The 27060-nt window shown below is 29.7% G+C and overlaps 2 protein-coding genes across 3 annotated transcripts in view; one reads left to right on the forward strand and one right to left on the reverse strand.

Moving 5' to 3' along the window:
• Positions 1-287: 287 nt before the first annotated feature.
• LOC116772313 (serine/threonine-protein kinase meng-po) lies at positions 288-5061 on the reverse strand. Of its 2 annotated transcripts, none has more exons than XM_032664446.2 (8): positions 4875-5061; positions 3306-3413; positions 2967-3228; positions 2449-2731; positions 2209-2316; positions 1928-2121; positions 1667-1851; positions 288-1583 (listed from the first exon to the last, which is right to left on the reverse strand). In XM_032664446.2, the coding sequence occupies exons 2-8, from the start codon at positions 3372-3374 to the stop codon at positions 636-638; spliced, it is 2049 nt and encodes a 682-aa protein (XP_032520337.2). In that variant the 5' UTR covers positions 3375-3413; positions 4875-5061; the 3' UTR covers positions 288-635. The 2 variants fall into 2 exon arrangements, with proteins under 2 accessions (XP_032520337.2, XP_061378287.1); XM_061522303.1 differs by having other exon boundaries at positions 4990-5013.
• A 922-nt stretch (positions 5062-5983) lies between these two features.
• The window catches only part of LOC116772314 (protein N-terminal asparagine amidohydrolase), a 51692-nt gene continuing 30615 nt past the window's right edge, over positions 5984-27060 (forward strand). Inside the window, exon 1 of the mRNA XM_032664451.2 lies at positions 5984-6144. The gene's annotated coding sequence lies outside the window, so the exon portion shown is untranslated. The remainder of the gene's footprint in view (positions 6145-27060) is intronic.

Below are 27060 nucleotides of genomic sequence, written 5' to 3' on the forward strand. Positions count from 1 at the left end.
GAAATCTTGACATTGTCAAGAGCAGTTGCCGGTAAAAACTACAGCAGTTTGAATTTAATTTTGTCTATGGGCGGTAAAGAATCGATTTTTATTCATTTTGGTACTTCAATAAAAATTTTAACGTACAAAACATTTATATTTTGGTGACATTTTTATGACTGAATTGATGTTAATAAATGAAAAAGAATAAAATAGGTTAAGATTTCTTTAATTTTTCCCAGTATAAATTAAAATTACTGAATTTTTGGAGCTATGTTTTTTTATTCATAAGGATAATAAAACATTCATTCATTTTCTAATAATTTGTCTTTATTATATATCATAGCGGTCGGAGGGTATTTTTTCACACCGTCCTTAATAATAAAAAAGTTTGTGATTTGTCGATATAGTTGTAATAAGACTTGTTCCCTATTATTATCTAATACGATTGTAATATTATACCAAGCCTAATATAAATAGAATTTATTATAACTTAAGTATAACTGCACCTTATTTTTAATAATCCAGTAATTAATATTACATGAATAATAATGTATTACGATTTTTATTTACATACATTAAATAGATATACTTTTTAAACATTATTATATTAATATAAAACTTATTTATTACTAATCCATTTCAATATTGAGCAATTACTTTTGGGTTTTATGTTGGCTATATTGAGTAACTGAAACTTTTATAACATTTTCATTTGTTTCTTTGGCGTATGGGGCTATTTTTATTTGTCCTTGTACTATATTTAACATTGAAGTATAAGGACTTTCTGTTTGACTGTAATCTATATTGTTTTCGGGTTTCCGGGCATTATGGGACTCCTTTCTATTATTAGCTGTTTCATAAATTGATTTTTTCATGGAAACATAAGGTTGAGTTTGTTCGGATCCTTTACTTCCTTCATTATTTTCACAATCAAAAGAATTTGTTTTACATGAAACAGGATTATTGTTCTTTACTATGTTTTGTGTTTCGTTTTCGATTTGGCTATCGCTAATATTTGAAGCACTCTCAAGCGAACTATTTCTTGTTACTTGAAAACTGTTTGACCTTGACGAGTTACCCCCAGAATTAATTGTTGTTGTACTACCCATCATACCCTTTAATTCTTCTGCAAACACTTCTTCACTTTTTTGAAATCTTTGGACATGGGTTGATAATGGAGTTTTGTTTAGTTGAAGAGACGACACGCTTCTACTGGGAGAGCTATTAGACATTTTATCGGTTTGTGATAACTGTTTAGTTTCAGATTTAATAGCGGAATTCTTGGAATAGCTCTGTTCTATGGAGCCATATGCACTGTCTTTAGCAGAACTATGTGAAGATGATTCTTCTTTTGTCCCATATTTTCTAACAATGTTTCCGGGTGCCACGGGCTCTATATTTTGTACGTCATAAGAAAGTTGTGTTTTGTTACTTGACCGGGAAACACCTTCAATAATTTCTCCTGTTCTGGGATTTATATGCTTCTCTGTGTCATAGCGAAGAGTAACCTTGTGGCTTTCGTCAATAGGATGGGGCCGTGATCGGTCTTCTAATTCTACATCACTGTCTTCGCAAACACTAGGCTCGTGTGAACTTTCCACCTAAAGACAAAACAATTATATTTATAGTCATAGAGTCGTTAAATTAAAAATTGTAATATTTTTTATTTTGAATTTGAACTAACATCTTCGTCGGCTTCCTCTATAACACTGTTTTGAATCCATTCTCTTATTCTTTGCTTCTTAGCTTGGCGATCTACTGTGGTTTCTATGCCGTGATCTCTAAAATGTTTTAGTAGAATATTTTTTTCATTCGGATCACTATGAAAGCTGTACATTGAAGGACAAAGTTCGTCAACATCTCCGCCAGCTTAAAGAATTGTTATTATTATTAGAAATAGTGTTGGCATAATTCACTTATAATACAAAAAAATTCAACAACTTACCAACTCGATCAGAGTACGCTTTGGCCACCCACCTATCACAATTATACCTTGATAATTCCGAGAAATTAGTAGCCCTTTTTTCTACTCTTGGTTCAATAAATTTTTTGAATAATTTTTGGGCTTTCGAGGATACCATTTTCCACAATTTTGGTTGTCTTTTAAGCGGATTTGAACTGTTGTACCAATTGTAATAGCTAAAAATTAATGAAAATTAACATCTATTTATATTCAGTATAAGAGTAATCTGGACATTTTTCATTATATTAGTTTGTCATGTTTACCTAAAATATCTCGGATCATCGAAAGCAGCCTTCTGCCAGGGCAAGCAACCGGTTAGACAAATAAATATAACAATGCCGAATTGCCATATATCATGGCTTATTAGTGCTCTGAAAGAAACATATCGAGCACTTTAAATTTCCTTGGAAACAATAAATGATAACTGATAACAATTAAGTTAACACTATGGTGCAACGTAAATAATTTGAAAGTAACATAAAATAAAAATATTTATAAATTACTTGTAAGTGCTGTCCATAGATAATTGTAATATTTCAGGTGGCGAGTAGGGAAGCCATTCATTTCTTCTTCTTACAACAGATTGTACTTTTCTAGTTTCACCAAAATCACACAGTTTTATTCTTGAAAAATCAGACTTGAATATCAATATATTGTCTAATTTAACATCTCTATGTACAAGATCTCTTTGATGCAAATGCTCTAAAGCGGCGGCTAACTGTTTCGCCACTCGTTTCGTATGAATATCTCCAATCCCTGTATCCAGCATGTTTGATGTTAAATCACCTAAAAATTATAAATGATGTAATCTAATCATGGAAAACAAACCGTTATTTTATAAAATAAACTATTTAGTTTTAAGAAGTAAGGTAATAAATTCAACATTGGCATGATTCCATAAACATGAAGCTTGTGTACATTATAAAACGTATGCAGCTGTGTTAAATTCATGTATTATAATAGCTTAGTAGTAATTTACTTTGGTTATTAGTCTATGATAAGATAAATAATCCAATAATACCTAAAGGGGCGTATTCTTGGCAGAATACATAAAATCCAGCAGTCTCGAATGCAACATCAAAAGTTGTGACGATGTTTCTGTTGGCACTTAAATGTAAGCTATAATGGAATTCTCTGTAAAAATCTCTTATAGATACGTAGGGTTTAGGAAGGGCCTTTAGAACGATTTCTGTGTCTGAGGCTCTGTGTTCCACTAAAAGTATTTTTCCGAACCATCCTTCACCGACTATTTGGAGTATATCGAATTCTTCAACTAAACATACCTAAAACATAAATCTCATTAAATTATATCAATGTAACGAAGGTGTTAGTAAATATATAGAATTATAAGTTCCCTCACTTTCTCTAATTCGAATTCTCTAATCTTATGTATAGAACCCGTAAGGGCTCTTCTGTTTCCACTGTTCATCTTTTGTTTCTTCTACCAGTCATCCTCATGAAGCTGAAACTAAAATATTTTGTTATATATTGGCCCGTGACATTAAAACCATAGTATAATAAAAATGAGAGTGATAGAATTCGTTTTAGAAATTCGAACGTCGTCCCCATTTCCTAAGGAAATGTTGAGTGAATGATCTTGGCAGATCGCCAGTTCGTGGTGTCTACTCTAGAACCAGACAGCTGTTCTGACGTCATCGTGACATCACTGAACTCTACAAAATTGCAATCCTTAGTGACTTTTTTCAGTAATCAAGACCATAATAATACAAAGGAATATAGATTACACCGAAACATTATGTATGATTAAATGATGCATTTATCAAATCCACTTAATTACATTTTTTACTATGTATAAGTATTAGGACCAATTAGAATCGGACGTGTACCTATTGTTAGAAGATATGAAGAAATAAGTTTTAGATTAGAATAACTTTGATAACTATATCAAAACATTAAAACTGAATAGAAAATCATGAAAATGGGATGTTTAAGATTCTTTATCCGTGAAAAAAAGCGTGGCTAATAAATATATATTATTTATTATTAATACATTTATATTAAGAATATGGCCAGTATCTTTAAAATATAAATTGAGAACTCGTATTATCGAGGTATAGTATTGCAGATTAAAGATTCGAAAATGCTATCATAGAAGTTTTAAGTAAGGTAATCTATCCTGATTTTGCAAGAGGAAGATCTCGAATAATTTGAAAAAATGTTCCAGTCCTACTTCAATTAGCGAGTAAAAAAAGATGTGAAGGTGGTGGTGGTGCCCTGGGAATTGCTTTAGAGTTTTTAAAAAATTGTCATTTCGTTATTCATTATTTAGGATTTTACATGAAAAGGACATCAAACAACGTAATAAGCGTAAGTATAAAGCTAAAGTGAATTATGACATTCATAAGCATTTAATTCTAACATTATTAAGAAATAATATATAAACTTAATTAGAAAAAAAAAATGTAAAACAAAATGTTTAGCTGAGATCTCTACAAAATGATTAACATTTTTAGAATATGTGATTCGAAATTAATAATTGATTTTAAAACTGATTAAACAAACAATTGCAGAAAACTTGAAAATATTTAAGACTAATAATTGTGGTCGTTGTTAATTTACCTATTGAGTGTTTTAAATAGAAATCTCAGAAAATAGCATTTTTAAATATATGCATTAATTTACACAAATTTCTTTTTAAATATCTGATTTCGTTTCATAAACATAACGAAAAGTTTTAATAAAAATTTTTCGTTACCTCATTAACTTTTCACTAGTTTAAATTTAATGTAAATGTAGAAAAAAGTTTTAAAATGATTTAATTATTATTAATATCAAATGGAAATATCGAACACGTTAGTCTTTTAAACAAAATGTCCAAAAGTTCTTTAATTAAAGAAAGAAAGGAACATGAAATGTAAATTGGATGATCTGAAATATTCGATGTTTTATAGAAAACTCCTGGAATTACCAAATGAATATGTAAAATTATAAGCATCAGGTCCCCTTGGATATTTTCCAGCACTTCCTTCACATATATATGTCACATAGTGATAAATATTATGATATTTCACTTCAGAACGCACATTGAATTAATGTGAAATAAATTTATTTCTAGACTTGCGGGTAGGTCGACCGGCGCTTAGGTACTGGCGTGTGCGCAGCGACACCCGGCCAGTTATTTTCGTGCTACGTTTACATATAAAAAATATTAAAATGTTACGATCAACGACCTAAGTAACTTATTAGTTAGAAAATATTATATTGGCCATAAATTATTTATAAACAATGAACACATTTCAGATATTTATAATAAGTAGAAACTGAATTTTTATTTTTTATCTCTAAAATAATATTACAACATAGTATTTTAAATTCAATCACCAGTCAAGTAAAGACTTAATAGTTTATTTTATTTTTAGCAGCAGCGGGTTCCTAGACCTTATGTGGCAGCTTGCCAATGGTGAAGCTTCAATAAGTTTTGCTTTAAGTCTCATGTTGCGACGTAAAGGCAAAAGCACATCTTAATTATGCTTTGTTTTCTACTTTCTTGCTTACATTACTTTCTCTAGTTAAAAACAAATGAATAATTTCCTATTCTAAACTTTGTAGAAATTAAACGTTTTATACATATATTAAATATGATTTGTGTAACGTTTGTTTATTCGAGTGTGTGTTATTTATAATGTTTTGTCATATTTTTTAAGTAGCCATTATTATATCACAATTTTTTTTCGAATAGACCTGTTATTTATTAAAATAAGCAAAATAAAATACTGATAAAAAAATCTCTACCTTAAAAACGACAACAGAAATGTTGATTGTTATGGAGAGAATCGATATCTATAATAAATAATCGAGCCAGCTGGTATTAGTCTGTGGTACACAATTTCTTCGATGTAATTTATTATATTTTTAATTAAAAATACATTTTAATTATTTATATATTTAATATATATATTTTTGATTAATATGTTATTAATTTAACAGTGTGCCTTAAGAAAATTATACAACTAGCAAGTTAGCAGGCCATAGTAGTAAAATAAATAGGTATGGTTTTTGACATTTGTCATATAATCAAAATCAGGTGGGATGTGACAGTTAGAAAGCTTAGTTTGTTGTGATTTTTAGTTTGTTTCTATTATTTTGTTTGTTTAAACATTTTTTTTTTATTTATACATTGAAGCAACAAAGCTTATGTCATTATGAACTGCAATGAGTTTTGAAGAACCAATTTCAAGGTAAGTCAGAGAAAACATTCAGCACCATATAATTTGTATTAATGATAACATTTGTTTGAATATCAACATTAACCGATGTTATATACTAGGTCAAATATGAAATGAATTTGTTAGCAGTTCTTTAAATATTAAGCTAGGAAAATATACAGTTATTTCAAGAACTTTAAATAACCTATTGCAATTATTATAAACTTTATAACGTATTTCAGTTTGTTTGTTACACTAACTATTATAAATGTCTCTTAGTTGATACTAATAAAACATTATTTTTGGCATACAATTTTATTCTGTACATAGAAGTTAGCTATCTCTTTGTAGTCACTGACTTAATTTCTCTCTATTCTAGTTGAATTATCTAAAATATATTTGCTTACTTTGCACTGTTGCATTCTGCAAATTTTCTGTGCAAGTTTAATTCAAAATGTTAAGTCTTCACTCTACAATTTGAGTTACATTTTATCCATAAGCATTTACATAATAAAGTAAATGTTAGGATAACAAATATAGATAAAGTTTTAAAGTAGTATAGTATATGAAAAAAAAAAAAAGAAATTAATTTAGAGCAATAATATACATTGACTGCAGTTGGACCATCCAAAAGTTAATTCATAAATATTTAGTGACATTCTCAAAAATTTTAAAACAAAATATTTTGGTCCATAAACCATTAAGGTTTGACGAAAACATGAACAGAAAAGGTACAAATACTTATTATTAAAAGTAAAATCTTTTTTTAATCTACTTTTATATTTGAATACTTTCCAAATTGATTTTAATTGTATATTAAGATTTTATTTTTATTGTTATCATTATTCTCCATGATTTTTTCAATATAATTTGAATTCGTTAAACGAAACGGAATTATAAAATTTTGGTTTTAGAATTTTTCATATTGTAAACTTTAATGTACATAAATAAGTTTTACTTATTTTTATGTTTAATTCTAATCTACAGCAGAAGCTATTAGTAACAGTAGTGCTTATTGACTTATTTTTAAAGAAATATATCTATAATAAAATTGTTGAAAATGTGTTTATTCTTTATCATTGTCAGATGTTTTTTTTAAGTGTATAGATTATTCTGATTCCATTGAAATAAAATTCAGTAGCTATTTTATGCGGACCTATCACTAGATCATTATGATTTCCTGTTGAATCGAACGGAGTGGGAAAATTGAACTACATTGATAGTAACTGCCAATGGTCGATCGACTATAAAACAGCTATCAAAGCTTTATGGCGGATGCCGTTGCTAGGGCTGTTTGGCGCTCACTTTGAAATGAGATTAGGTTTCGTCTGATAACATTTTCAAATCTTTTAAAGAGTATTTATTGTACATACATTTAACTTGAAATGAAGTGAAGAAAACATGACTTCACCAAAACTTTCACCTAAATGTCATGTGATTAATTTGGTTCCTTTTATATGATCTTAATTATTAAAAAGATGAATAAATGTTACTCTATACTACATACAGTTATGACTTTGTAATTAATGTATAAATGTATTTTAAATGAACGTAACATTAGTGCTTGAAACTAAGGCTGGCGAATCGCGATGTAAAATTGGTATCTTAAAAAAAGGTTTTTTGAAAATTTATTATAGAAAAATGTAGTAAAACCTTTTCTATTGTCGTATTTCTATAAGAAAAAAAAACGAGAACTCAAATGATTCTTTATCCAAATAGTATTATTTTTCCCGCCAACAAAATTTTCTAAACTAACTTATTTTAAGGGTTACTTAACGAAAGTTTTGCGTAATTCTCTAAACGATGTATCCATTCATTTATTGATAATTTTATTGCGACGATATTATTTTTTTGTATATTAATGGAGAAGAATATACTTAATTTTTATATTAATGAAGAAAAATATAACTTAATTTAATTATACCCAATCGCTATTGTCACATCTCCGTATGTACCTCAAAACACACTCCTAATTAATTCTATCCACGTTGACCGTTAGTATTCACTGTTCAGCAAAAGTTGCCAATTAAAGTAACTTAAGATAAAAGACGTTCGCAGCTTCCGTATTCAAGACCAGTATTGTTTGTTATGTCATTACGTATACGTTAATTTCCAAAAAATAAATCGACTCTCCTATATGAATATCATTTTTACATATTTATTTTATTTATAGTATATAATAATTTCATAATATAACAAGAAAAATATTTGTTTTATAACAAAGTATGTAATCGTGTTAGTGTTAATGAAAATATAATATGTAATATAAGCTTCATGTAACCTAAGGTTTTTCTTGTTCTGAATCATATAAAAATATACATCCAAACTCACCAAAATATTCTAAAATGTAAGTCAGTAGTCATGACACCGTTTCGTCGGACTAACCGAAATTGCAAAACCAAAGTATTTAAAAGTCACGGTTACACTTCTTAAATATAACGCCCAAACAGTCCTAATTACCCACAAAACTATTTGGCGTCTTGCCATTTTCTATCGACAAATATTGTTTCAGCCACTTTAATGCATACAGCGATGAATAGTTACTTTAAGTATAGTAATAAAAAATTACCGCACTAATTAGTGTAAGCTGAAACATTTCTATGTTACAGTAAGAATTTAAAGTAGTTATCATAATTAACTATAAAAAATCTTCGGTCTCGATATAAATTTTATAATTTAACTAGCAACCCACAACATATCTCGCGTTTATAGATCCTTATTTTATATTTTTTTTGTAATTCTAATTTCGTCTTCTGATTATTTCCTGAATAAGTTTATGTGTTTGAAAATTGATGGTTATTAAGGAAATCATTGTTGTTTATGTCCTGGTATCACGTAAAAAATATATACAATATTCGAGAAAATCCACTCTGAAACTACACACAGTAACTCCAGTTAGATTTATTAAATGCTACAGAATGGATTGAGGACATGATGGTTTAGTTCGAAAAGTGGCTAGGACGAGACATTCCAGCATTTGGTGTTTGAAATCCATTACGTGTCGATATTTTTGTAATCATTCCTTGTTTGACTTTCGTGACCGTGTATAGAATATTATTTTAATATAGAAAAAAAAACAATGAAATAGAGCGTGAATATCTAAATGCTTTAATGTACCCCAGCATGACTAATCTAACCGATAATACCAGATATTAAACTTATGTAACATATTAACTCTAAAGCTAGGGTGTACCAGCCCTATATACTATTAATCAATAGGGAATGCATCGAACATTTTCAAAGCGTATTTGGTGTAGGTCCACGGGTTATTGTATCCATGGTTTCAAAGCTCAATTACCGTAGATACGGTCAGCAGTTTATATGGAAAGTAGTGAACAATCCATCGGGTCTGTATTAGCTCGTGTGAGACCGTTAGCAAGATGCACGCCCGTGCTGATAATTCACAACGATTTAATTAAACTATTTTAATACATAAAGCCTTTTTTTTTCTATAAAACATGACACACATTATTTCTATGTTTTATTTTAAATTAGTTAATTTATACTCAGATTTAAAGTTATGGTTATAAGCAACTTTTTTTTAAATTTTGCTTTAATGTTCGTTGTTAGTTATTATGTAAATTCCTCTAGATTAATCAACAGTAGACCGTCGCTTCTACAGCAAACTCTGTAAGGGATTATGCACTATTATGCGAGGCTCTAAGGTTTCGGAAACGCAAACTCTCGTCAATTAAGATATCGCTAAGCTCATCTTCGGTGCTATAGCACCTATACGGCACAATGGAATAATGAGACATTGGACAAACCTCGCCTAGATTGTTCTTCACAACATGAAATGTCTCTGCATGTACACTTTAATGGATTTTAATGGCCATTTTGATTGGACGATTGGGAGGCTATTGCGTTTTATGGTAACATACCATACTTAGTATGACTGTAATTGAACGATTGCAATGAATTAATAGTTTCGTATCTAAAATGAATATTACGTTAAGTTTTATTTCCGTTATATTGTAAATGGTTTTTATTGTACATGTTTGTATTCGTTAAATTGTTATGGTTGGCGATTTTTAGACCATTGTAGGTGGGTAGTTATAACTTTTATTTCTTTGTTCTGTGTTATGAATTGATATTGTTTCTGAGGAATACAAAAAGCCATAGTTTTTATAGACGTAGCAGATGTAATCTATGCTTATATTAAAAAAAAGTGTCCGGTAGTTTTAATAATTTATTTTAATCCAAGAGTCCGTAAGCAGTTCCTATGTATTACGTATGTGATACGATGTTTTATAATTTCAATAAAACATGTTCACAATGATGAAATAAAAACCGATGCTTAAAGTTTCTTTTACGTTATTGGCTTTAATTAATTGACTTACAGCTTATAAATAAATGTTAGGTATTTTGGAAATTGTTCGATGGTTATATATATATTATCTGTGTCCTTTTTGTTAGAAAACTTTTTTGAAGTAAACGTTTTTACTTGACATTAGCAAATCAATTATTATTCCGTTTAATTACATATTTTTATGGTTATGTATACAGTTTGTTTACTAAAGCTTTGTTCAAAACATTAGGAAACTTTTTTTTTCTTATACATTTTTATGACCACATTGTTAAAAAAGAAATATTTTGTAGTAGGACAAAAACAGAATTATAAATTCAAATGTAAACGTGTTCAAGCGATGCAAACGACGCGTAATTTATTCTGGTAACCCGTTGTTACTTTTAATACAAGATAAATAGTTGCGTTTCCAACAATTAATTGAAAATAGACGATGAGATTATTCACTGCATCACCTCGTAGCTGTGAGTACAAACTAGTTTGGGAATCTTGTGGGAAATTGCTAATGGGTGATATAATTAAATGTTTGTAGGAAATTGCAGGATTAAACTTTCCAATTAACGGTGTTTGGGTATAGGCATAATAATTATGATTTTGTTGTATTAATTTAATAAACTAGTCGCGTAATTTGTTTGGTTTGAACCATTAGGTTAATTTTCCTATTAACATTAAGTTTATATCTTAGTAATATAATGTTGGTATGTATGTCGATAGAGCGTAGTGGAGTACAATAAAAACATATTAACGTATTTCTATGAGTATGCTATGATTTCTCTTAAGGCTTTTTTCTTTCAATAAACGATTATAAAAGTGTCACCAGAATGTATAAAATATTAATTTTTAGAACGAAAAAGGTTATATATATAAGTATTATACTTTTTTTATTTCCCTTTTAATTTTGGCATTATGAAGTTTTTTATCTTTTTAAAACGATTAAAAAGATACAATGTGAGTTTTTATTAATAATTTCATTACTGCAGATAAAAAAATATATATATTTAATTTTTTTTGTCGTTTATTTTCTCAAAGTTTTGTAGAAAGAAGATAGTTGTAGATGTAACCGTTGGTTTGTGTTTGTTTCTAGCGTTTGTAACATTTATGTGCGATAGTTGGAATTATTTGCTGGCCGCGGACATGACCCGGCGAAAGTGAATTACCGCGGGATGGTCATTGTATCTCATGGTGGATTACGAACATACACGAATAATATAATTATTTAATGATTATATTTTATAACGGAAACGTTGTTTTTATTTTGATGTTACAATGGAAAAAACATATTTAAGTTCTGAATTTTAAATTTGAATTAAATTTATATGGAATTATTAGTGACAATAATAGTTTAATGAACTTTTGTTTCCTGTAATGTTTAGGATTAATAGTAGAACTAGTTAAACGAATAATTTTTTTTTATCTTTAGTTCTAATATAAGTCGTATAATAAATGTTTCTATGGCTGTGAAATGATATATATATATTTCACTGTATAAAGTTATATCTAAAAAAGTATTGTTTAAAGTTTAAGCGTCGCAATTTATTTGCATCGTCGCATGTAACAGTTGAATTTTAACACGTTCAATTTACAATTCTGATCGTGAAGAGGTATAGTGGGCACCTTACTTGTTGAACGCTAACCGTTCGTTCGGTGTTCTCACGAGGTGGACTCGCTCGACTGTTTTCAGACGACACGGATTTTAATCGCAACAACGTCATAGCTGATTTATCTGACTGTGAAACTGAGCTTGGTTTTACCAATACATCTGACGTGTATGAAAGTTTTTAATGATTATGCTTGTATTTCAATGAAATACCTCGTATTTTTGAGGTAATTTTTACATTAAATCTGAACTTGTCTATTGGTTGTACATTTTTTTAAATTTAAATCACGTTTTTTTTTAATATATATTCATAAAAAGGAAATATTATACAGCCAAATAGAACACAAGTATAATACTCAAGTGATAGGATGAAAATTAAAGAATAGATATTAATAAATGTGTCAACAATATCAGTCGATGCTTCGAAAGCCTTTTTTGGTCATAGGATTTTTTTTTTGTCACAAAACCATTTACACATAGTAAATAATATTTGACCGTTACAATAAAGGTTGTAATAAAAATTTGTTAACAAAATGATATCTAAGATTTTCGCGAGTACACATTAACATAATAAAACATGTCTGTAAATCAGAATTGTCAAAAACAATGGTTGTTATAACAATTTATTGAACAGAATAGAAAAAAAGTACATCGATCAAGAGTGCCAAAAATATCTGTAAAGGAAATTAGGTGTACATATGAAATAATGTTACTTGATAATTTCTCTGTTCCCACGTGTTCCACCGACCACGCCTCAGCTGGTACTATCATGTCAGCTGTCAGGTTGAATTTATACATTGTAAGGACAACTTCGCTATTGCTTACAAAAGTAGGTAAACACGAAATTTACAAATTTCATTTGCACTTTCTAAATTTTATATTGAAAATTTAGATTTGCAACTATTTCTTTGACACAAACTTGTCTATTTCTGTGTTAAAAAAGCTGAGTAAAATGTAATATATAGGGTGTATAAGATCCGTGCGTCGGAGGATGGTTGAACTTGAAGCTTGACTAACATAAAAAAATTGTTATATACGATATTTCAATTATTTACTTCTGAAACTTAATATCTATATGGGATGTTGTTGCAGTTGTAGTGTTCCTTCTATGGTTTTACCATCCAACGATCATCCTAATACACTCCGCCCATTCAATAAGCAGTACCGCATTGATAGAGCGTAATTATAGTATGAGATCGCTCGCAGCAGTAACATGGTATAGTTAGCGTTCGAGGATTACGTTTTTGACGTACAAAATTGCCATTGCAATGTCTCCAAATGTATGATGGATGCTTGAAATCAATTATCTCGCTTTCCCTTACTATTTCCATTGTCTGTTTCGGTTCTTCGTGACATTTGAAATATGTACTAGTAAATTATGTTTCGAGAAGTAAACATTGCTTATTGATTCCTCCAAAAACATGAATACACCTGCGTTACAATGGCTTGTATATTAACATACAAAATGACATTTCGGTATTTGAATGTTAATTATGTAAATTTATGCGATATCCTCGGTGTTTCCAAGTAATGTCGCTAAGGACGGAAATGCATCGTAAACATGACTTCTAAAATCGTCTCATTTGTTTTATTAATTAGTATTATACATTTTTCAAAACAGAACCTTTCGATTTTTCAATAAGGACATTAAAGGATGTGGTATAAATAAGTTTATCATTAGCATTATTATTATAATATCCATAAATTATTCGTTACATGATGTTTTCGAGCACCTAACTAGTTATCGCCTTGATCCTTACAAATCGTAGGTAAATGTCCTATTAAATTGCATCGTGAGTCCAGCCCCGGCCATAAACAATGCCAGAATGCGACGCGTTTATGATCCAATAATATCATACAGACAATGTTATCTGTGTTACAAGCACTTGACATAGGCTCTCTTTTATTGTAATGGGATATCATTATGTAGGTATCATGTAATCGATCGATTGTATGTTCCACATTAAAAGTCGGTAGCCGGAGTTATTTATATAGCTTTAATAATGTGTTTACTAATATTTTTTTTGTATATTTACCTACACCTTACCGTTTATATATTTATATGTTATCTATAACTCCAATTATATATACCGATCTCATAGGCGTTATGGCATAGTGGTTATAAAGATCTCAAAAAAGGCATAAGACATAGTCGATAAAAAAACTGTTCTGAAAGATCAAAAATATTTTAACCAGTAATTCAAAAGTTAGTAAAACTATATCGTAAAAATAATATATTACATACCACATGAGTAATGAAAAATAAATTCTAATTGAATTTAAATAATAACAATGGAATTTTCGCCCGTAGCCGATACTTGACGGTTTACCTAAAGTTATTTCCGACTTGTCAGCTCTGCGCCCGGGGTGACTAGTTGGTTAGTAATACCTCGACCTCTTATCTCAAGTAGAATGAACTAGTTTAGTGATCAAGTTTATCAAACACTTTGTTACTAACGTATTTATAAACGTGACTTATTAATTCCTTGGTGTGATTTTAAAATATTTATCAATAATTTGTTATTTTTATTCTAAACAGTATTGTTCCTTCCGATTCATACACTTTAAAAAAAAAACTATTTGTTTTACAAAATTTTGGGAATTATAAATTTGAAATATAAAGCCAAAGTAGCGTTTCAAAATTTACCAGATTTAATATTTTTATATTTAATTCTACATGATTTTATCTAACTTTAATAATAGAATTAAAATTTTCTTGTATAAACTGTTATAAACTATTAATTTCAAAGATTTTTGTTTCATAACCGTAATATATATCTATTATGGTAATATATATATTATAATAATATATACATTACGGTTGTGAAACAAAAATCTTAATAGTCTTTCGAAAACTTAGTGCTAACCCGATCGTCTCATTGTGAAAGTGCTTCAATTGGACCACAATCAGCTATTTCTTGTCTTTTATTAATAGGAATTTGATTAGTAAGCAAATATCATAAAAATCAGTTTATATTAAAAACTCTAAGACATGTAATTCATAAAGATGTAAGTAATAATGAAATCTTTGAAACTTTTGAGTTAAAAATGCCAGAGCTTAGCAGAAAACTTGGTAAACGCTGTAATTATATACAACCACCATTATATTTATCAAAGTTTTTTTGGATTGAATTGAATGTTTTTTTTTTATTTCCACATATATTTTTATTGAATGATACATACATAAAATAATATTAAATCATGCTGTATACGATGAGTATACATGGTGTTACAGCAACTAGCAAGTTAAATAATTCTAATAGATAAAACACTGGCAACATCAACTCAGATATTCTGTTACATCGTATACAACAATAATTTTCAACGTAGCATCAGCTCGTATATTTGCCACCGGGTATCTTATTACTGAATATCTTCTGCGGTATTACTGGCACTATTTATTAGATTGAGTCGTGAGACCGTGCGCGGTAGCTGGAATAAAATAAATAAATACAATATTATACAGTACCAATAATATAACGGTGTTTGCTTAAGGCTTGGGATTTAAACCGCAGATCCATCAGTCCTGGTTCACGTTGTTATGAAACGATCTTTAATGTACATATGTACATATCGGGCGTTGTCGATATGAATATACCAATATTAAGAATCAGTGGCTGAATGATTTGGATCTTTGTTATTAACAGAAATAAAAAATTATATACTGTTATTGAAACTGTCAAAATTAAAATATTTAATAATTGTAGGTAATTTTTTTTGTATTTATATCGTATAAAATGTTGTTTATTATCGGATTTCTCTTCATTTCACTTCAGATTAGTTATCAGTTTATTGTATAGTTACAGATTTATATTAATAATAATAAAATCGCTCACAATCTATCCAATTTCGTAACGACCATAGGAAATATTAATATAATTTTACTATTACGGAACGTAAATAGATAAACATCATCAATTCATATAGTTTGTTTGCCAATACATTAAGGTTTGATTAAATTGCACTTGCAACTTGCGCGTAACATCACACGTATCCAGTTTTACAGCAACATTGCACAATAAATATTTATAGACGTCGATTTGCCAGAATTAATGTTTGTTTAGTATTTATAACCAGGCGAGATAGTTTGAGATCTTAAGGCTTTTTTCACTGTTATAAATAGTATATGATATAAAATGATTATTGAATACAAACTGAGTTTAAACGTCACAGATAAAAAATGTGCATTTTTTTTTTATCTACGTACTTAAATTAGATCAACAGTATTTTTTTTCTTAAATCGATAGTGTTTAGGTTTTAATACATTTTAGTCTATGATAATCCATATAATATTTTCGTTATTTAGTTCTTTTTAAATCAGTTATTAAATAAAAACAATGCGCATTAATACGTCTATAATTAAGTAGTCCAATCATCAAAGGTCCGTAGATGTCAATAATATTTAATATCAGCTCATGTCATTGTTCTTTAGTTATTTGCATAGAGATTAGTTGCAAATTGCTTCCTCGCCACACCAACATAAATAATTTAAATGACGTTTCACTTATCTTTACTAGCACTTTCATATATTCGACTATGAATTATTTTGGATTTTACTGTTGCCGTTTGAAAGGTACTTATAGTAGATATAATTCATGGTTTTCCTTGGATCATTATCATTAAATTAATTCCTGTGGAAAAAATTTATATGTACATACATATGTAACTTTTACAATATAGTTTGCTCCAATAGAATTTTTAATCCTATATAGTTATTTACCCTTGTTTGATAGATCTAGAAATATATATGTATAAATTTCTAATTATTTTACATTTAAGAAAAAATAAGATACATATATATATTTATTATTTTATACACACTATTAATATGCAAAGTATAATTTAAATAACCTTACGGTATCTCAATATATTTTGAAGAAATAATATTGTCTATATATTATACATGATCGATAATAAAATATACTTTATACAAATCTTAGAATATATTGATATATTTTTATATAAACTTTCATTCTGTTTCTTTTAAAACTTAAATCAACCGTTGATCGTTGTAGGAACGTTCATAGTTATTGATGGGCCTGTAGTGGCACACTTTCATAGGTCGTATCTGAGATTTATACGCTGATAGTGATCACATGAAAGAAAGGAAACCTAACCAATTGACCTTTATAATTTTAATCTGTATGGATAATATTAAGGAAGTTTATTTACTTATATAATATTAACAATAAGTAAATAAGTCAGGGTTTTTAAAGTGGTTTATTTATTACAAACCGAGTGGTGACTTAAAGTCGCATACACAAAATTCTATTGCCCACATCGCGATGATTCAAAGATTAAAATGCTCAATTCGAATGCCTCGACGATTCCTGACATCTCAATGTTCGGATGCGAGTTTCCTTACAACAGTGTACCTGGTCGTGCGGCACGCCTGCATAATGCTCTCAGCGGAGACCTATTTTTTGCTGTTGGGACTGAATTTGAAATCGAACATATCTCTGAAGTTACTATTTCTTGCGCCTTCACTGTTCTATCCCTTACCATACTTTCTAAAGGCAAATATTTATTCTACAGATTCGCTGATTATTGAATACTGAAATATCAATCTATATTACGTATAGCAACGTGTAAAGATACTTATATTTCAAATAAATCCACTACTAAGGAACACTAGTCAATTAAAAATATATGAGCTTTTCATTTTAAGAGTATTCATATATCTTTTTCACTATAATTAAGTCAGTAATGATGGTAAACAGACAAATGGTAGCGGTCCCGTATGTAACGGTAGCCGCGTGTAGTGTAATCTCTTAATGCGGTTTTGTTTTAGAAATTGAGAGGTAGTGGAGTCGTGACATTTGTGGGCCTCTTTCTATATCCTAGATGGCTGGCTTTTGTATTATGAACGTGTGCATGTGCATTTATATTTGCATAGATTATATCTACCGTTGAGAACGTCGAGAGACATCCGAGATTCTCTTGTAAGTTTCTGTAACGTTATACTATTTTATTGCTTTCTGTAGCGGAAGACCAAAATGACTAGACTGGAGCTCGGATAACGTTAATATAGCTATTAAGTGTGTATCATAACATGAAGAATTTTGGAATAGATAGAAAAAAAAATTAAATGCTTTTAATTCTGGCGAATACCTAAGTTTCAATTGTAGTGAATTAAAAGACGCCTAAATGATTTTCAGTGCATAGACGCTTTTCTTACTAGCACTAGGTATAGATAGTATTAAACAGTATTCTGTTGTACTAAACTTATTTCCTACTATCCTATACCGGTATTTTGATATATCTACCTAGTTTGCCTCATTGATCCACACACATCACTGGACAGGTAGAGCTTAAACTTTTAATATTATATGAAATATTATCACAAAATTTCTTTTCTGATAAACGCCCATGTGACTTTTATTTAGAAATCTATCCAGAGGTCTGTTTTGATGAGCATATATTTGCAGGGTTCCATGATTATATATATACAGTAATTTTAACGTAAAACAAATTCTCATACAACCGTTTGTTCCCTGCATCCAGATGCAAGCAATCGTATATTGTTTATTCCTATCATATGAATTGTACCTCCGTCCCGCCTCTCGACACACCTCCTGTATCTCAGCTCTTATCTTGTAAACACGATATCATGAATTATAATAACTTTAGTTAAATTATAGAACGCTTACAATGGAACAGCGGGATATATCTTCTATTTACAATATATTTGATGTTAAATTTAATGTTGAGCAAAATCTTATAAACAAATTATTAAGCCAATAAATAACAGGTTTCAAATCTATAATCTACCAAATGTGTTCTAGGTTCTTTAAAAAAAATTTATATACATTTTTACAAAACAAGTACTATTCCTGATTCCGTAATTTTTATTTATAATCGTATAGCCATACTTTGAAATGAGTTCCGGAAACTCAGTTGACACGAATTTTGACAACCCTTTGTACAGATGCGATAGTAGTCATAAGTAAATAGTTTGCATATCAATTGTTATTAATTTTTTGCAAAAAAGTACTTTCATATCATGAAGGATATCTTTAATATAATAGGTAGTACACATTTAAATAAAACAGATTTTTTTTTCGTTTTACTTCGCCTATTTAATTATTAAAACAAGTCTTTCATATAACGACTTTCATGTTTCATCTCGTTGTCTCATGACCACGGTTACTGCTAATCGAAACTTAGGATCTCTCTCTATAATTAAAAAATATTTAATTAATAGTACTAGCAACTCTGTTGTTCAGTCTAAACTCTAAAGTATAGTATATATTTACATTACAGGTGATTTTGTTATCAATAACGTGATTTAGGACGAGCCTGTTGGTGACTTACTGCTGAAATGTCTTAAAATTCGATTATTGTAACAGCTGTCAAATTCATCTTGCGGTTTGACATCGAACATGAAAACAGACTAAAAATATAGGCCGCCCTCCACAGAATTCTTTCATCCAAAATGTTGAAAAAATAAACATTGGCAGGGAACTATAAAATAAATTTGTGTCAGTTATTTTGAAAATTACCATAGATACATATTGTAGAAAATAATTTATATTGTAAATTACTATTGCATCGTATTTTATAGACAGTTTTGTATCCTCAACAAAAGATTGCATTAATACTATTATCATATAGTTTTTCATTTCTAATCTACCCACATTAAATTATAAACAGGTAGTTGTTTGGCCGTTGCCGATATAACTAAGTCCGTCGTACTAAATTAATTGATAACTATAATATATTACAATGTTACTTGTAAATAAATTTCGTATATTTCAATCATATCAAATATTATAAACGCTTCTAGTTTCTTTACGTCGAACCAACACGGGTTAAACCACTCCAATTAAACTCAGATAATTCGCTTAATTGAAACCATTTTCTGAAACCCTGGTTACAAATAATTATCACAGATGCTATTAAGATTACTAAGATTTATTTATTATCTACTTCTAAATAGATTTTTGTTCTCAATCGTATATAAAATTAATTTAATCTGAGATTTAATTTAATGTCTTTGATTTAGATTATGGTTTTGTGATTATATCCTATGATATTAATATTTTATGGTCAAAACGGTTTACGAATTCAATGGATTTATACAAATCAATTTGGAAACGGCTTCCTCTCATCAAATACCTAGTTACGCAACGACTTCTTATAAATAATAAATTTTATAATAGGCTATCTTATAAGTTGTTAAAATCGCATAAATTATTCTATAGATTTGTTTTATTTGTGCCGAAATATTGGAGATTGTCCTTATTAATGATGTTCCATGTTTCTTGGTTAATCTTCGACAATCTGTTATAAGTTACTTACCAACTTTAAAGCTCCTTAATTGAACGGTCATCGGATTTAGAAGGTTCTTGTTTTGGATTGATTAGATATATATATATAGAATTTAGAATAAATTTAATTTCTTGATTTATATATATATTAAGAAATTAAATTAATTCTAAACTTAAAAATGTTTTGTAAACTAGATATTTATATAACTAACTATATCGAGTTATATATTGTGTGTGTTTGTGTATCTAACTACCAAAGTCCTTGATAATAGTGTAATCATATAGAATGCATGACTCTTATTCCTTTGAAAAAAAAAATTCCATTAATAAACCGAGCAATGTATTGTGTGGACTCAGGTTGATATTAAAATACGACAGCAGAATCGCCTTGCGGGCCCTGTGGGTTAGCAGAAGAGCGGGCGCCTGGGATACCGGTGCGGTTTTAGTCGGTAGTGCGTCCTTTTCACGACGAGAGTCCGACATAACTCCTCTTGTTTTCTTCATCCCCAAGCAAGAGAGTATGCATTAAGCATATTTTCCCACCAAAAAAAAGGCTGATATTAAAATATTTATTAATTAAGTTGTTACAAAATTATATTCATATATTTTTTTTTACTTACCTTATATTAACCATGATATATTTGAAATTAGCTCATGATATTTTATTATCATTTATGTACAAATAGGAATTATTCAATATATTAATTAAAAAAAACTCTTACATAAAAGAATTTAAATAACATCTATATATATTTTTAACAATTAAACATAATATATTAATCGCATTTAAATCATTCAGAATCGTCATAAATGTGATTATTTAAAAAAAAAACGTCAATATAATAAATGCCACATGTTTATATATTATGAGTTAAAATTGTCAGTGGACTGTCTCTAATCCGCTTAACTGTATGAGTTATTGTTTCGTATTATTGACCGTGGTCCACCGACTTATAATTCCGACACCCGCATATTCACTTGTAATATAAATTATATGAACAACGATCTTTTACTCAAATTATGTATATTTTTTATTAATAATATATATCAGATACATCCATGGTCTTGTCCTATAAAACACGATTAAATACTAAAGACATCGCTATCGTTATTAGTCTAGTCTAATCACTAATGTACTGATTGAATCTCGTTTCCTTATCCGCGCACTATGCAAATGTTGTATGTGAATTTATATGTCATTGTATCTAATATATTTACTCGAGTTATAATAAATAAAGTCGTATATAAAACATAAATTTAAGGGGAAACCCCGTCAGGATATTATTGGATATTACATTTTATATACAACACAACATGCAAATCATTCATGCGGATGAAAAATTATCACCGATCCAAACATCACACGTAGTCAAGATTTATGAACGAAATTTATACTTTTCTTTTTAAACAAAGGATCATGTCGGACAAATGACCGCTATTTGTTCTGGTTGATTGGGATGTTGGATGTTGGGAGGTTTGATTGTTTTCTGGGCACCCCTCTCAAACTTGAGACCCTGTGATGTATCAGGACATGTTATCAGCTAGCACATAACCCTACAATATTTCTTTGCAGAAACTAACGATTCAATTCAAACTGGCTTTTATCTTCTTTCATTACTACATATTTACCTTGACTGTTCTGTATTTTAATAGCCGTCGTCTTCCTTAATATAATTACCAAAGAAATTAATAACATTGTACGGACACAGCCGTTACATATATTATGTATAATGTCATACAACAATAAATCCCAAACGGTTGTTTAGTTTTTAATTAACATTTTTATGATCACTTAAATCTCGCCTTCAATTTATAACAATATCACGTTACACGTAACAATGTGCGCTGTATTTTAAATCGTTTTTGCAATATAATCGGCCGGTTCATTCGTTACTTCGTCTAGGATTTATTTCAAGCAACATTATCTTGTCCCTTGTGGAGTCGTGTTTACTAATATATGCTTGTGTTGTCATTAATATAGCGAGTCCTTTATTAATATTTTACGGAGCAAGTTGCTGTTATTCGTAGCGTCAAACCTGTCGTTGTAATGTTCTCGTATGTTAGTCTCAAGCCTCGGGCGGATGCCATTATGCCAATCTACAATTCAGTGTTTCGTGTCTGCTTGATGTATTGTCTCCTCTTATGAGCTGTAAAATTCGCTCCTGAGAATTAGTCTGTAGTTTTATTAGGCTTTTCACGACCATTAAAATTGTTTAACTTTTTTTTTTTTAATTACTTAGGTATAATTATTGGATTTCACATTTATTTTATGAAAAAGAAAATATTATTAGAGCTTATATACGACGACTGTAATGGGTTTAATGCTACAAATGATGTGTCTCGGAAACAAATGATGTAACAAATAAGGTCTGTAAATTGATTATATTCAATGTAACGCCTAATAAAGGCCAAGAGTCGTCCGCTGCATTTGATTAAGAGCGGCCTAATCAAATTAATCACCATACAACGGAGAGCTCCTTGACAAACGACCGAATGTAATTTCACACGTGATAATCATACGCCTGTTGTTAGTGATATACTAAACGTCAACAAGCTTGACAAATAGACACGTTCAAGATATAATTTGTATGTTATAAATGTGTTCAGTGACGATTATAAACATAACGGAAATGTTTATGTATGTTTATGTAAAATTTTAATGACCATATAATCCATAATAGTTTAAAGCGAGCAGTGGAACAGTTTTGATTTATCACGGTGGATGTTGTGCCGCGTTCCTAATCATACATATTATTTGCAAGTAATTTGTAACTTTAACGGTTTATCAACGCAATTTCGCAATTATTCACTTAAATTTAACCTGACCGTGGTGTGAGCTCAGAGCTTAGATCATAGAGGAGTAGATGGTATTTATCATAGTGCACAAGAGAAACGAGATCGTCGCGAGGCGCGGCTCCACAACCGATAAATCTGCCGCACTTAACTGGCAACCGGTAAATAACTATGGGATTTCCGCGTGCGAAGGCGATGCGCCTGAGCATAAATCTATGCCAGTATTGTGATATTGTGTTGCCATTATGGGACCCCGGACTGGACATCACATAAATACGAAGCCCGCACTGTTAGAACTGCGTCTGTTGTCCGGCTCACTCTGTTTGAAGCTTGCACTTAAACTGATCTCGACTTGTTTGTTTATATGAAGGTAGCATGGATTTATCACATCGCGATTCGACTCAGCATTTGTATTTATATTCAAACTACCCATGTATATACATAGCCGACAACTTTTATCTATAATAAACTTACATACATTTATGATTCTTATAAAAGACACATGTTCTGAATAAATAGTTCAGTGTACCTGGTCAATGGAATCTCGCAGACGGCTCTCTGACCATCTTGGTACGTTGTAATAGGACGTCTGGGATCGCGATCGAAGAAATGCAACACGTGTACGGAATTACCATTATTATCGATAATCTCGCGGCTCCTAACGACCAAGTGCGAGTTGAGGCTGAGTTCCAGTGAGATGCTCCTTCCCGGTAACGGAGACTGGTAATTGCGTTTTGTTTGTTTACCTTATCAAGTCCAGACGATTTGATTGTTTTGAGCATTGGTTCATGTTGTGATTTATATATGTTTTATGTTGCATATAACATAAAGGAAATATAATCGGCTCATTGTATATATTCCCGTAACTATGTATAAGTACTTCGAAAATTTTATTTATACATTGAAAAGTATTTATCGCTAATCTGTTCGGTGTTTATTTAATGCTATTTGCTTAATTTATTGTGTTTAAAATAATACGATACTACATATGTTATGGGTACCATAGGAATTATCGTAAGCTATTTTTCACTCTGTCAGTGTGGTTGTAATTTTATTTAGTGCCCGTGAAATTGGATATCCGACTGTATTTTGTTCAGTAATGTGTGATAATAACAATTACACTTAAACATTTACTAGAAAATATGCACTCGTGATATAACATTTATATCTGTATACAAATGTTATTGTTAATTGTAAACTCACAATACCTCGGATAATATAGATCGTGACTTAACTTTGGTCTTTCTGTTATTTTTTTTAAACAAAACTCTCATACATAGAGTATAAATTCTGTTAATACTTACTCTACAATAAATTAGCTCCTAAACTTGGAATTGCATACGCTACGAGGCTATGCTTTTATCGCTATCTCCCAGTAATCCTTATCTGTATGAGTTGTAACGTAATGAATAAAAATATATCGTTTTATTATAATAAATACAGTGGAATAATTGCAGTGTATCGCCATTTAGTTTATCTAAAACACTGGCATTGAATTCTATTATTAAATTTGTTTTATATTTCAATATTATTAATGTTGTTTAGTGATAAAATATAAAATAATTTATGCATTGATATCATGTTATTAATGCTTATAAATATTTTATGTAACTATGTAATAAATATACAATATTATTCAAATGATACGTATTCTACATTAAGTTGTTTCTGAATGTCATGACGTGTTTGTTTTAATAAAAACTCCCAACACATACATTTTGATTCGTATATTTATCTGAATCAAATAGAAAACTTGCCTAAATTTTAAGCTATAGACATAATAAAATGAAATTTTCTCGATAATTTTGGAAGTTAATAAATATATTGGTGGTCTTGTACGTGGTTGTATACGTCCGGAACAAAAGTGAACATTTCAATGCACTATCAACATACTTTAAAGGCAACAGAGAGCCCAACTACGTTTACGATTGAACCGGCATTTAATTAGATCGTAAACTATTTGTGAACTCATTACTGCACCTTCGAGTTGTTGTTACGAATCTCATTCGATTTTATATAGCATTTATTATCGTTATAAAAGGTAATATTGGTAATACGTGACTTGGTTTTGTTCTAACTGAAAGGTTAATATTGAATATATATATTTTTTTATTTTGGTATCTTTGTCATTTATCTGGTTATCTGTTATTATTTGTTTGTTATTGTATGATAATATAAAACATTTGTTTGATATAAAATTATAATGGGCAGTCCAATGGGCGTAGAGAGGAAAAACACGCCCGAAATGTTATCGTGGCCGCCGGGAACGGCAATACTTTATGTACGAGGATGGTAAAATAGAAGTGGGATCGTCACAACGCACAATACATACGGACCTTTTCTGGTTTTTAATTGATACATTCTTGTTTATTATAGTTTTAATACGTTTCATTGAATGAGAAACGGGAAACTGCTCGTATGTAGCGTCGCCATGCAAATTTGTAGTGACCAGTATGTAGTCATTAGTGAGCTCAAATTAATTCCACGAATATTCCCTAAGCTAAAGCACGCTTTTACGATGTTTTGTTGTACTTATTTAAATGGATCTAATTAATAATATCATCTATAAATAAGAGCAGAATCAATTTTCTTTTTTCATTACTCACGTAGAATAATGCATAATAGATAATTTGAAAAAATATGTTGCCAATGTGTACGTACCAGGTCCAATTCAATCAAATATTATATTTATGTGATACGAGCTGTAGTATCCGGCTTTGCTCGTATACTAAACTTTCCCTGGTTAGGCGTTATCGTCGTTATGTTGTGCATTCGATTTGTTGGAAAGTTCTTAGTTAATTCTGACTTGGTGACAGAGAAACAGTGTACTTTAAAACAATGACTGGTCGACTGTAAAATAATATTGAAATTGACCTCTAACTTTAAGTCTGATTGTGAATTTCGTTGTTTTTGAAGTCGTTGAAAAAATTGCCCAAGTTCTTGTGATGAAATTACCTATCTTTGAATGACTTTTTCATCGAAATCGTTCCAGTCGTTCCAGAGATTAACCGGATTAAACAGATAGACATATAAGAAATTTAAAAAGTTTTTTTCTCATATAGATATCATATATAATTTAGTAGCATTAGTTTAAATCCTGTTAAATTTAAAGTACGAATCAACACTCCGATTTTATTTAAATGAAACTAATATATTTTCGGATATACTACGCGGATATTAGTTTCATTTTAATGAATAAAACTCGCGAAAGTCTTAGATCTCATTACTCCGATTTTAGTTTTTGTATACATACTCGTATTTGTTATATCCTCAGTTAGGGAAGCAACTATTAGCAACTTCTTTGTGTTTATAGTTATTACTATTTTACGGTTACTATAAATGATTTTTTAACATTACACAATAGTATATTTTTTTTGCGTACATTTATAAATAACAATTAGTTTTCTTATTTAATTAATTTTAAATTCTGATCTATGATTCCGAAAAATTTCAAACAAATGAATTATTGCGTTAATTTATAATAGAATAATTGTTAGAGGCCAATAATTAATAAGTGCCTACAAGATAAGAAAATACTTATGCAACATTATTGTGACTCCGAAGCCACCTTCCATCGTTTCGACTTTCACAGACGAGATTAGTTGATAAAAACCTATTGGTGTCAGCTGTTCAGATTGTAGGAACCTGAAAGCGCATGTAGGTACTGCACCTATCTCCTCGACACGGGGCATGGCTTAGCAAACATTAACTAGCATGGTCCAAGTTAAGAGACATCTTTAAAATCTATACCAGTTAATGAATTCACGATTCCCAAATCAAATCTTCTTTTTTCATTACGAATTTTCACCTGACTTCTTGTTTCTTCTGTAGCTTCCAATTTTTTTTTTGTATATAACTGCCTATATTTTAATTTATATTAATTTTATACTTTTAAATATATAAAAGTAAATTAGTAGTTTAGGATAGTCAGATGCTAAATCCAGTGTCGTGTTCTGTCGGGGTCGCTGACCGCTTATCATCAA

Source organism: Danaus plexippus, chromosome 12 (genome assembly GCF_018135715.1).
Source record: "Danaus plexippus chromosome 12, MEX_DaPlex, whole genome shotgun sequence".
Classification (NCBI taxonomy): Eukaryota; Metazoa; Arthropoda; class Insecta; order Lepidoptera; family Nymphalidae; genus Danaus; species Danaus plexippus.

Coding starts and splice junctions, on each gene's coding strand:
- LOC116772313 (XM_032664446.2), bottom strand. CDS start 3,374: ATGAACAGTGGAAACAGAAGAGCCCTTACGGGTTCTATACATAAGATT. Junction 2,317..2,448: donor TCTATGGACAGCACTTACAA/GTAATTTATAAA, acceptor TGTTTCTTTCAG/AGCACTAATAAGCCATGATA. Junction 1,584..1,666: donor TAGAGGAAGCCGACGAAGAT/GTTAGTTCAAAT, acceptor TTTTGTCTTTAG/GTGGAAAGTTCACACGAGCC.